Here is a 12,743-nt window from a genome sequence, read left to right on the forward strand (position 1 = left end):
ACTCAAATTGCAATAGGCCTACTGGGCCTGGCTTATTTAACATAACGTCAGTCCCGCCTATATAAGGGGCACAAACCCACCCCGTTGGAGTTAAAAGAGTACTTTTCTTTTATTCTTCTCGCTTCTAGGGTTTCTCTGGCGACAGTAAAAGGTTCCTTATTCCCTTCTCGCCCATGTCTCAGTCGTTTCGATTTTTTTGATCTCTTCCGATCATCGGATTCTTTTATTCGCTTCTAGGGTATAAGAGTCCTTCTCGATCGTTCCATTTTGCATGCTTTTAACGTCCTTTTTCGATTTCACTTGACTCCAGGTTTAGGGTTTTTCAGAGGTGTTCGTTCTCGCGATTTTGAAGGATGAGGCCGGTGTTCTGCGGGAATTTGGACTACGATACTCGCCAATCGGAGCTGGACCGGCTCTTCTCCAGATATGGGAGGGTCGATCGCATCGATATGAAATCTGGTAACTTCTTTTGCCTCTTTCAGTTTATTTTCTCCAAGAAGGCGCTAAAAGTTGTCTCTTTGCATATTCATTCTTTGAGCTACTCCTTTCCTCGAAACTAGTTCAATCTTGTTGATCCTAGACAAAAGTAGGGGATGTAGGTTTGTGATTCACTGTATTAGGAATATTTGGATTGTCTTGTCGGGTGGTTACCCTCTTTCTTGGTAACTTGAAGATTTGGATTAGATCTTCTCTGGACTTTCATCTCTAAATCTGTATAAAATGCTCTTCTGTACAATGGGGATCATTGTTCACCTGTAGATGATATTCCATATACTTTATCTTTACAGTAGGATATCCTAGATACTTTTTTTTGTCTAGGTATGCCTTATATATTTTAGGCATTTCTCAACATCTGACATTGATACATGTACTAATCATTCAGATAATTGTAGAATCTTCCGACCAGAGTTCTATTTGATGGTTATCTAATGGTCCAGTGGATTGCTGGTGATTTTTCTTAAACTACATGAGTGGGAGACATGTACGAATCACACACCATAATAGTTTGATAGTGTAAACCATTTCCATTGTAGCCACATAGAATTGCATATACGGCCTTCTCAGGAGATGGTTGGTGCGATATGATCAGAGCTGTAATTTATGTACAGAGGGCCCCATGTTTAAATGTTTGCTATGCCGCAGGAACTACAAACCTTCTGCATCGAAGGAAACCTTCCTGCCAGTACATCAGCTCCTTCCATTCACTTCCGGCATTCTTCATTTCCTTCACATGATCATCGTTTCTCACCCCTCTGAAATGTCCACAGTTTCCATTGTGCAAGTATGATTATTGAGGATTCTTATCAGCATGCCATGCCTAGCAGTATCAGCATGCCATGCCTACTGATATCACCATGCCATGCCTAGCCGTGTCAGCATGCCATGCCTACTGATATCACCATGCCATGCCTAGCCGTGTCAGCATGCCATGCCTACTGATATCACCATGCCATGCCTAGCCGTGTCAGCATGCCATGCCTACTGATATCACCATGCCATGCCTACTGTGCGCTTGCTCTATTCATGGTGTGAAGCATGCTCAACAATGTCTTCTTACTTTGGGTTTAACTTATACCACATGCTTAGTTCCTATCATAATGTTCACCAGACCTACAGATATATGCAGGTGTAGTACTTTTCTGTTCTTATTTGAAATTAAGTAACCTGAGTTTGATAATACTTGAAAGGAAATCAGAAACTTATCAAGTTGCTGTTTTTGGTCTTCTCAAAATTTTTATGCTTATTTCTTGCAGGGTATGCTTTTGTCTATTTTGAAGACGAACGTGATGCTGAGGATGCCATTCGAGCACTTGACGATGTACCTTTTGGTTATAGTAGACGCAGGCTTTCAGTGGAGTGGTCAAGGGTAAGTTACACATTCTTTCACTACTATCAGAGTTGAATTGTTCTCTGATTTTTTTTTTTTTTTTTTTTTTGCTATCCATGTACCATTCCATTGTTATTATTTGTACCTACTGTGTGTCCAATCCCATTCAGGTAGATAGACTATTATAGAATTAATTTGTTTTCTTTGTTCTTTTTCCTCCAGCAAGGAGAACGGGGACCACGGAATCGTGACGGCTCTAGGTCAACTGGAAACATGAGGCCAACTAAAACTCTCTTTGTCATCAATTTTGACCCAATACGCACAAGAGTTCGTGACATTGAAAGACATTTTGAACCTTATGGGAAGATTACAAATGTGCGTATTAGGAGGAACTTTGCATTTGTGCAGTTTGAAACCCAAGAAGAAGCCACAAAGGCCCTTGACTGCACTAACATGAGGTATGTTTGCCTTGCTGCTCATTCATGGTTTTTCTGCTGATAACTTTTAGCTATAGTATTGCACTCGTGTGCTTATCATGAACATCCTTCAGTTCCTTTTTGTTTTCTCCTATTGTTATTCTTAGTTCAAATGGCTCAGACCCTTTTCTGCGTGCTGGTTATTCTTACTTAGTAAATTCTCATAAATCTCTTCCTCTTTTTGCTTGCTACAGTAGTGAGTTGGTCCTCTCAATTGCATAGTTTGCTATATTATTTTACCTCAAATGACAACATGCTGATGAAGATTTAGCTATGTTATAATGCTTTCTCTGATTGGCACTAGTAGTGAAACTATGGCCTGCTCCCCGGAAAGTGAGATTTGTGTAGTTACACTAAATCTTGCTGTGGATACTCAAATGCACATTTCCCACTTTGCAATTGAATGAGTACAGGTCTGAAGAGGTTTTTTAATTTGTGAAGCATCATTCACATCTCATGCCCAATGTGTTTCTCCAATTTTATTTTGCAGTAAGATATTGGACAGGGTTGTATCAGTTGAATATGCCTTTAGGGATGATGATGAACGAGGTGACAGGCTTGATAGTCCTAGAAGAGGTGGTTATGGTAGGCATGATGATAGTCCATATCGCCGCTCTGCTAGTCCAGGGTATCGCAGGGGCCGCCCAAGTCCTGATTATGGTCGTCCTAGGAGCCCTGTTTATGATCGATATAATGGATCATCATATGATAGGAGCAGAAGTCCTGAGTATGGTCGTCACCCAAGGTGAGAATTCTAAACCTTTAATTTATTGTTAATTAGTTTTAAGCTGAAAGCACTGAACCTTCTTTAGTTTGGCAATTGTTAATTAGTTCTATGCATGTGATAATCTTTAAGGCTGTGAAGTTTGGGTTTTCAGTAGAAATTCATTGTAGAAAGATGGTGAAATACTACTCGAATGCATGAAAAAAGAAATGTTTACTGGTTGGCTGGTGGCACCACATCTCTTATCCTAGTGATGTTCTATATTTCTGTTGTATGAAATAACCCACATTACATCAGTTAGACACAATAAGCCTATTCCTGGTATGCATGCTGGAACAATATATAACAGCCTACAAATTTGGGGTTATGGCTACTAACATCTTTTCTTTGCTATATTAGTGGGAGAATAGTATATCGTAATGCCTTAAATATTTACAGAGATTCCAAGGAGTTATTGTCTTTATCTTCAGTCACTCTAATTTCTGTATGTCTGATTGCTTTTTGATAGATAATATTTATTTACTCTTGTTAATTGGTTGACAGCCGTTCTCCTGTCCGAAGGTCCATGACTTGAAGCTATCAAGATGATGCCGTGATGATTGTTCAGCCGACTTCATTTCTGTGTCACTGTTACTAGCTTCTCCTTTTTTAAGATTTCCTTATCAATCAGTAAACTATTAGGAAGAACTTCATTTTATTATCTAGTAGAAAATAGTGCCAATGTTACTTGTTTTGGTATTTTGTATAAAACGCATATCACCATCATGTCTGATGGTTGTTTGCTGGACTTAATCTGCTTGTTCCACTTTTTTATGGCTAATATGCTTAGATTGAATAGTGCCCCTACAAAATCAAATAGCTAATATGTTAGATTGTATCGCGTTCCTATGAATCAAATGCTGGTTTTTTGAATCTTTCTAAATGCACAATTTTTGTATAGCCACCAGGTTAACCCTATTTGGCTCTTTGTGGTAGGATTGTTTTCTCTGTTTTGTATTCCAACAATTCCCTAGTTTGTTGTATAAAGGTTTAGAGGTAAGTCCAGGATTGAAAGATGATACGCTCTAAAGGCCAGGTGTGCGAACGATCCTCGTATTCTTGTGGTTAATTCTAATACCACTAGAGTGGCTGTGAGCCAGTTTAGTATCTTTTCAGAATAACTATATTTTTTTTTCCCTGTGGTTATCATTGTACAATCACTGTTTATCTACAACAACAATAGCAGTTGCTCGGTTCATAACCACTTCCATCTTTTTATTTGACATTTCATATGTAAATCAACCAGTACAATATTTCGCACAAGATGACAGGTAGAAGTGCATCAAATATGAAAGTCTGTTTGTTTGGATATTCGTAGAAAAATAAAAGTAGTTTACACGATGATTAGGCAAACCATTATATTACCTCCATTGTGAAATCAAGGTCTCGTCACCTCCGCGGCGATCGCCTTCTCGAGCCACCCCTCTGCATCCTCCATCATCCCGGGGCTCAGCCTCACCATGAGCACGCAGAACTCCGTCTCGTTGAGTGCGCCATCCCCATCCATATCCCCTTCCTTCACCATCGCCTCCGCCTCCTCCGCCGTCATACTCTCCAACCCCAGCACCGCAGCCGCGCTCCGTCTCAGGCTCGCCGGCGTTATCAGCCCCCTCCCCTCCTCCGCCAGGAGGCGGAATCCCGAGCACAGCTCCCTCACGAACTCCTCCGCCTCCAGCTTCTCCGCCATCACCGGCATCAGATCCTCGTACTCCCTGTCCTCCTCCTTCTCCTCCGCCGCCGCGGCCGCCGTGGGGACAATCCTCTCCTCAGTCATCGCGAGTCCTACTAATCTTCTCTCTATGCGCGTTTCCTTATGGGATTGATTTCAATGGAGGACGTGACGACCACGTCGGTGACGAGGTGGAGAATAGTTCTCGACTGAAGGGGGTTTCGAGGAAGGTTCGTGGAAGGGAACAAAGGAATAGTTGAGGCAGAGGAGAAGCGAAGCTTCTCTCGGATATTATTTTGGTCGTTTCGAGATGTGACGTCGAATTATTGTTTTGGATCTGACGTTTCTCTCTCTCTCTCTTGTTTTGTTTTTTGCTTTTGTTTTTTTGTTATTATTGTTGTTGTTATTATTGTCCTCCTCCTAGTTCAGAGAAGATCAAATATTGATAACCCCATAAAATTGGATCATCATTTACAAAGCTTAATACAAAAAAAGGGGGCAGATGTTTTGAAGAGCCCTCTATTAGTATTAAAAGAAAAAAAAAGTATCAAGTTCTAGGGGCGCACAAGATCTAAATAAGACACACAACACATTCAAAAATAACCACATCAAAAAAAACTATGTGACACAGCAACCACCAACTACAGTCATCACCCTTGCCGACAAAGAAAAAGATAAGTACATAATATATAGTGTGTGGAGCAGTGACAAACAGTGACGAATTGAGAGGAGGTGGCGAAGCAAGTTTTTAGAAGGAGATGGAGTCGATAGAAAAGAGCCACTAGTAAAGGGCGGCATGGTAGGAGGTGGTTCAAAAGTGGAGAAAATTGAAAGAAAAATAAGAGAAAGATATGGGAAGAGGATGAGGGGAGAGAGGAAGAGAGGGGCCCGTGACCTAGATGACTATAGTCAAAGCAACTCCATTTGCAGTGACTACAACCTCAATCAAGCAAAACAGGGAGGGGAGGGAGGAAGAAGAAAAAAAAATAGGAAAAAGAAATGTAGAAGAGAGAAAGGAGGGAGGAGGAAGAAGAAAAATAGAGGGAAAGAGTAATTGAGAGAAAGAATGGAAAATGAGAAAACCCTTAGTTCTCACACTTCAAATTTAGGTTACTCTTTCTAAATGAAAATTTATCCATGGTAGAACTACATTGTTATATTAATGGTTTGGATATTAAAATTGTGCATTTTGTTATAGGTAGCTTGCTTAATTGGTGATGAGTATTTAATGTCTAGTTGATACGCGCATATATAGAATAGGTAATAACTTCAATTTATGTAGGTTAAGATATCTCAGACTCCATATGTAACAATGCACAATAAAGTAAAACTTTTTCATTAGCTAATTTTAAGTAGTGCTGTGAATCTAACCTGTTTGCAAATAACTCCTGTTTCAGTTAAACATTAATTCAACATTGACTAGATCATTTAATACATGAGTCAAAATTTGAGTTCAAAATATTAATGAGCCGAACATGAGTAAAACTTAGTTCATTTGGGTTTAATTTGATATATATATATAATAGATATTATAATTGCTAGATTGAGATTTAATAGCTAGATCTTTAGTTCTATAAATTTATTAGTTTACGCTAGTTAGTTGAGCTAAGTTTTGAACAAGCTTGACTTAGCTCTCCTGATCAAAGGAGCCAGACCGAGTCGATTTGAATCCTTTTTGAACTTAATTCATGTTTGAGCTTGATAAAATTGACTAGGAGCCGAACAGGAGCACGTCTTAGGTTAATACCCTTTATTTTAAGACAAATAAATCTTTCGCTTAAGAAGCACCTTAATGAGTAATCATACGACAATAACGAGTCGGTTAGTTATCGGGTCTGAGCGTAGTAGATTCGGTTCCGTTGCTCTCCGCTCTATTTGGCCTTCGTCTCCGTCGTCTTGCTTCCGTTTCGAGTTCCAATCGTGAGGAGGTGAATGGAGCAGAGGTGGGGGAATGCAAGGAGGAGGAGGGGGCCCACGGCGGATGACGTGGAGGCCATCCTCCGGAAGTCCTGGTACCATCTGCGCCTCTCGGTGCGCGACCCCTCGCGGGTCGCCACGTGGGACGCCGTCGTGCTGACGGCGGCGAGCCCGGAGCAGGCGGCGCTGTACGAGTGGCACCTGAATCGCGCAAAGCGCATGGGCCGCATCGCCGCCTCCACCGTCACCCTCGCGGTCCCCGACCCCGACGGTGCCCGCATCGGATCCGGCGCCGCCACTCTCCACGCCATCTCAGTTCTCGCCGCCCACCTCCTCTCCGAGGTCATCGTCCTACTCCTATGCAAACTTCTTGGATCTTTATTTTTATCCCCTTGAAAGAAGCGCTAGTGTTAGATCTTGACGTAGATGTGTAATTATATTCCCCCTTATATAAACATTCTTAGGATTATCTTTCAAATGAATTGCTTCTAATTGGTCAGCAGATGCCAAACGACAGCAAATGCGATGAACTATTATCTAAAGAGCATGGCGATTCTAATGAGGATGTCCCTCCATTTATTGTGAACTTTATTGCTAAGAAGCGTATATTATTACTTCATGCTGGAGGTGACTCTAAGAGGGTTCCATGGGCTAATCCAATGGGAAAAGTGTTTCTGCCACTACCATATTTGGCTACAGATAATCCCGATGAGCCTGTTCCCTTGCTTTTCGATCACATACTTGCAATTTCTTCTGGTGCCAGGCAAGCTTTCAAGGATTCAGGTTAGTTTCTCCTGAATCCTCTTTTACATTGTATTCAATGTAGTGGAATGTTTCAATCTTAGTAGGAAAATAGATGCTAATGAGTAGTTATACTATTTAAAGTTAATGTCTCCTTTGCATGTCGAAGCTGGTTTTGGTACTGGAGGCCTTTTACGCCTTTTACTTAAGGTGCACTGCAATTGTTTTATATGTTGATTTGCTGATCATTAGTATGAAGCTCATTTATCAAGACTCATTAAGATTAATGTGAATAAGCGCTTCAATAAGTCATCGGGTGTTCCTCTTTGGCAATTGGCATAATTTTGTTGGTCGTCTTTGTCATATATTCCCTTAGTGTACCTCAATGCATCTCAATCCATCTTACTACAATTGATTTACCTAGCAGGTGGGATTTTCATCATGACTGGAGACGTTCTCCCCTGTTTTGATGCTTCCAAGATGAATCTTCCACATGATGCTTCTTGCATTATCACAGTCCCAATCAACCTGGATGTAGCTTCTAATCATGGTGTTATTGTAGCATCAAAAAACGGAACTTTGGGTGAAAATTATTCACTCTCTTTAGTTGAGAATCTTCTGCAAAAGCCAACTGTGAATGAGCTTTTGGAGAGTCAGGCCATCCTACATGATGGTAGAGCATTACTTGACACAGGGATAATAGCAGTGAGAGGCAAAGCATGGGCAGAGCTTATTAGACTTGCATATTCTTCAAGTAGGAGGATGATAATGGATCTTATGAATAGCAGAAAAGAGGCAAGCCACCATTATTCAGCATTGATGTGCGAGCTGTAACAGTAGCAAGTATTATGTTTTCGTTATCTCTCTTCGAGTTACATATTTGAAGATATTTTAGGTCTTTCTTATCTATTGCATTTTGTCTAAGTAAGAGAAGTTGGTGCAATTCTTTTCTTGTTTTTGTTTCGGTCTCTCACCCTACTAGCTTTTTTCATGATTTGATGGTCAGTTGTTTTCTCTCAAAAGTTCATGCTACCTGGCTGTCAACTTTGTTTTTGTCAACTTTATGGTTTGATGAGAAGAACCCTTGCCTTTTGTATTCTACACCCAAGGAAGGATCATACACTTTCTGCCATTTAGGGTTTTTAGTTGCAGCTTAAATGGATATAGAGGCTTGGTCAATTTGTATTAAATTATCACCCTAAAATGATATATTTAGAGGTTACCCAGGCACTATTTCCTTTCTATTGATCCTTCTCAACTATATTCGTATTGCCATAAGAAATCTTTTAATTGATCTCTACTCAGGTCAAGTAATCTGGACCTTCTATGCTTACTTTCTTGTATATCATGCATCATGATATTCTAATTAGGCAAATTCGTTGGTCAGCACATTAAGTTTCTGCTTTTTTGGAAACTTGAATCTTTTCTAACTGATTGCAGATGAGTTTGTACGAGGACTTGATAGCGGCATGGGTGCCTGCAAAACATGAGTGGTTGAAGCTGCGTCCCTTAGGAAAAGAGCTGGTCAATGCACTAGGAAGTCAGAAGATGTTCAGTTTTTGTTCTTGTATGTCCTATCCATAAATAACAAATCTGTCTTATCATCTTATGTTTTTAACTTGTTTCTAATAATTAGTTTGCTTTTGGAGATTGCAGCTAAAGTTTTGTTCTGATTCCCTGAATCATAATAACACCTAGTATCTATCACATACCAGAAGTAAGTAGAATTTTAGTTCTTTTCCTTGCATAATGATGAAATTCTTCTCTATTCTTCTGAAATTGTCATAGTTCTCCAATTATGCATAAGGGTCAGAATACTTTTCGTTGCCTCTTGTTATTGCAGCTAGTTGTATATCCCTGACAGTAAATCGTGAAAAACCTATATATGATCTCGAACTCTTTTACAGTTTAATTTAAATGCCTTATGTCTTCTTGTGGACTGTGGAATTAGCTTTTCCAGATTTACCTTGGCATTTTTCAGATTCAATGGTGATCTCCTTTTGGGTCTGATAGCTTCTCTCATGAGTTAGTAATTCTGTGCTTAGGTTCTGCTGACAATACCTTTTTCTTTTTTTGCTTCTTCACTTGATTTTTCTTGTTAACTTTGGTGAGAGATTATGCAGATAGATGCTACTTCTCTTTGGATTGAGAGTTCACTATTATTTTATTTCTTTGCAGATGGCTTGTCCTTTTTACATTTTGGCACTTCTGTTGAAGTTATGGATCACTTAGGGGGTCCCAATTCAGGACTAGTAGGTAGAAGGCATTTGTGTTCTTTACCAGAAACCACCTTTTGTGATATTGCTGCAACAGCTGTCATTTTGTCCAGCAAAATTTCACCTGGGGTCTCGATTGGAGGGGAATCTATGGTTTATGATTCATCTCTTTCAGGCAAAATACAGATTGGTTCACAATCCATCGTTGTTGGTGTAAAGTTACGAGGATTAAATGAATGTGAGCAAACCGGAAAATTAGTTCATTTCATCTTACCTGATCGTCATTGTCTTTGGGAAGTACCTCTGATAAAAGGCTTGGGAAGAGTTATTATCTATTGTGGAATCCATGACAATCCCAAAATTTCAGTCAAACAGAACGGAACTTTCTGTGGCAAACCATGGAGAAAGGTCTTATATGATCTTAAGATTGAGGAAACCGACTTGTGGAGCTCAACAGACACTCAAGACAAATGTTTGTGGAACGCAAAACTATTTCCTATCCTAGCTCCTTCTGTAATGCTTAATATAGGAATGTGGCTGATGGGATCATCCTACCACCAGTCTGAAGATATGCTTTCCTTGTGGCGAAAATCATACCGTGTCAGCTTGGAGGAGCTGCATCGGTCTATTGACTTTCCTAATCTCTGCATGGATTCAAGTAATCATCAAGCAGATCTTGCAGCTGGGATAGCTAAGGCTTGCTTGATCTATGGTTTGGTCGGACGCAACTTATCTCAATTGTGTGAGGAGATTCTACAAAAAGATGTCTTAGGAATAGAAATCTGTAAAGAACTTCTTGCAGTCTGCCCTAATCTTGAGAATCAGTATGCTTGTGTTCTTCCTCCAAGCAGAGGATACCAGGTTCAAGTTGATCTTCTTAGGGCTTGCGGAGATGAATCAACTGCTCATATGGTAGAAGAGAAAGTTTGGGCTGCAGTTGCCAGTGAGACTGCATTGGCAGTAACATATGAATTTGAAGGTATACTGATTCATCTCTCTTAGTAATGCAATCTGATGTGTTTGATCTAACCCAAAGTAAGGGATACAGGAAGCGTCTGACAGGTAAAATATAAATTAGTGAAATAGTAATGTTTTTGGGTCATTATATTAAAAGGTTAAACCTTTAAGGTAAGTAAAGTTATGAAAATATTCTTTGTAACCTTATCCGCTGTTTTCACTTATTGACTTACTATCTTTTAGAAAAGAGCTCCTTTTTTCTCTCAGAAGTGGGCATAGCCCAGTTAAAGATATAGGGGAATTTTTTTTTGAGTTATATGAGCTACTACATAAATATAACTATGACACTCCATTTTAAAAGCTTTTGCTCTTTCATTTCAGTCACACTAATTTAGATATCTACTCGTAGAATATGTGCCGATTAGAGAGATGAATGCATCATCAAACCTTATCAGAAACCATGAGGAAAGCACTTTCAATAGGACAAAAGCCATTGTGAAATTACCGGTTCGGGTTGACTTCGTTGGTGGTTGGAGTGATACACCTCCTTGGAGCTTGGAGCGTCCAGGATGTGTCCTGAATATGGCAATAAGTTTGGAAGGATCTCTTCCAATCTGCACAGTGGTAGAGACAACTCAAAATTTTGGCATTCTGATTGTAGATGATACTGCCAATCATGTCTATATTGACGATCCTACATCGATTTCTGCTCCTTTTGCATCTGATGATCCATTCCGCCTTGTAAAGTCTGCTATTCTTGTGTCTGGTATTATCCATCACAAAATATTGTCAGTATCTGGTTTAAGCATAAGGACATGGGCAGACGTTCCCCGTGGAAGTGGTCTTGGAACTTCTAGTATATTGGCTGCCGCTGTGGTGAAGGGACTTCTGCATCTCATGGAAGAAGATGAAAGTAACGATAATATTGCTAGAATTGTTCTGCTATTAGAACAAGTAATGGGCACTGGTGGAGGATGGCAAGATCAAATTGGTGGCCTGTACCCTGGCATTAAATGTACTCATAGTTTTCCAGAACGACCACTTCGGTTGCAGGTCATTCCTCTAGCAGTGTCACCTCAGTTGATGCTGGAGTTAGAGCAGCGTCTTCTAGTGGTTTTCACTGGCCAAGTATGTTGGTATTTCCTTTCTGGTTTAATACGTCAGAATATTCTTTTATACTTCTAAGAATCAAATAGCTTCATGTGAAATCAAATATTCTTTACCATTTTAATGCTCGAATCAGCAACACTCAAGGAAGCATAGTACTTCAGTCATCTGTTCCATACAATTTCTCTTACTATATTTTGTTATGCAGGTAAGGCTTGCCAATCAAGTTTTGCAGAAGGTGGTTAGACGATATCTCCAGCGTGATAACCTGCTCATAACCAGCATCAAGCGTCTCACAACTCTAGCCAAAATAGGAAGGGAAGCAATGATGAATGGTGACATCGATGAGCTCGGACACATAATGTTGGAGGCCTGGAGGCATCATCAAGAGTTGGACCCATTCTGCAGCAACCAGCTCGTAGACAAGTTATTTGCTTTCGCCGATCCTTACTGCTGTGGTTACAAGCTAGTCGGTGCTGGTGGAGGTGGTTTTGCTTTGCTACTTGCTAAGGACTATAACCATGCACAAGACCTAAGGCATGCGCTCAAAGAATCTACAGATTTTGATGTGAAGGTGTACAATTGGAACATACACGTATCATGATCTGAGGTATTCAGGTCCCATTTGTTTGGTAGTTACACGTATCATGATCTGAGGTATTCAAGACCCATTTGTTTAGTAGTTACACGTATCATAATCTGAGGTATTCAAGACTCATTTGTTTACTAGTTACACGTATCATGATCTGAGGTATTTAAGATCCACTTGTTTAGTAGTTGCATGTGTACATTTGTTGTGGAGTATTCATTCCCCTCATCTAGTTGGTGGCCTCCGAATCATCCCATATGTTCTTGTCACCGAGATGGGGCAAGTTGAGATTGTCATTTGATTTTATCTGTGGAATATAAAGGATGGACATTCCTGGCTTTGGGAAGTCCACTTTTCTAGAATACATGCTGTATTTTTTAAGTTCATTTGGAATATCAAACATTGTTTGGCAACCTGTTATGCAGTAGGAAGATACAGTTGTAGACCAAGACTACAAGCACTCTCCATAGACAGATGCCC

At 40.1% G+C, this 12,743-nt stretch overlaps 3 protein-coding genes across 4 annotated transcripts; 2 read left to right on the forward strand and 1 right to left on the reverse strand.

The window, feature by feature from the left end:
• Positions 1 to 79: 79 nt before the first annotated feature.
• On the forward strand, positions 80 to 3,863 carry LOC140784953 (serine/arginine-rich splicing factor RS31). Its single transcript, XM_073132595.1, has 6 exons — positions 80 to 151; positions 311 to 459; positions 1,755 to 1,867; positions 2,051 to 2,286; positions 2,795 to 3,049; positions 3,572 to 3,863. Exons 2-6 carry the CDS (start codon positions 354 to 356, stop codon positions 3,600 to 3,602), a joined length of 741 nt encoding a protein of 246 aa, XP_072988696.1. The 5' UTR covers positions 80 to 151; positions 311 to 353; the 3' UTR covers positions 3,603 to 3,863.
• A 390-nt stretch (positions 3,864 to 4,253) lies between these two features.
• Positions 4,254 to 5,230, reverse strand: LOC140784955 (calcium-binding protein KIC). The gene has a single exon (XM_073132596.1). The coding sequence runs from the start codon at positions 4,839 to 4,841 to the stop codon at positions 4,446 to 4,448; it is 396 nt and encodes a 131-aa protein (XP_072988697.1). The 5' UTR covers positions 4,842 to 5,230; the 3' UTR covers positions 4,254 to 4,445.
• A 1,300-nt stretch (positions 5,231 to 6,530) lies between these two features.
• Positions 6,531 to 12,625, forward strand: LOC140784950 (bifunctional fucokinase/GDP-fucose pyrophosphorylase). 2 transcript variants are annotated; one of them, XM_073132590.1, is made up of 7 exons: positions 6,531 to 6,995; positions 7,157 to 7,436; positions 7,822 to 8,189; positions 8,835 to 8,961; positions 9,573 to 10,589; positions 10,977 to 11,695; positions 11,883 to 12,625. In XM_073132590.1, exons 1-7 carry the CDS (start codon positions 6,669 to 6,671, stop codon positions 12,276 to 12,278), a joined length of 3,234 nt encoding a protein of 1,077 aa, XP_072988691.1. In that variant the 5' UTR covers positions 6,531 to 6,668; the 3' UTR covers positions 12,279 to 12,625. The 2 variants fall into 2 exon arrangements, with proteins under 2 accessions (XP_072988691.1, XP_072988690.1); XM_073132589.1 differs by having other exon boundaries at positions 6,546 to 6,995; positions 7,819 to 8,189.
• The last annotated feature ends 118 nt before the right edge of the window (positions 12,626 to 12,743 follow it).

This window comes from Typha latifolia, chromosome 3 (assembly GCF_019914945.1).
Source record: "Typha latifolia isolate L0001 chromosome 3, TyphaL0001v2, whole genome shotgun sequence".
In the NCBI taxonomy this organism is placed as follows: domain Eukaryota; kingdom Viridiplantae; phylum Streptophyta; class Magnoliopsida; order Poales; family Typhaceae; genus Typha; species Typha latifolia.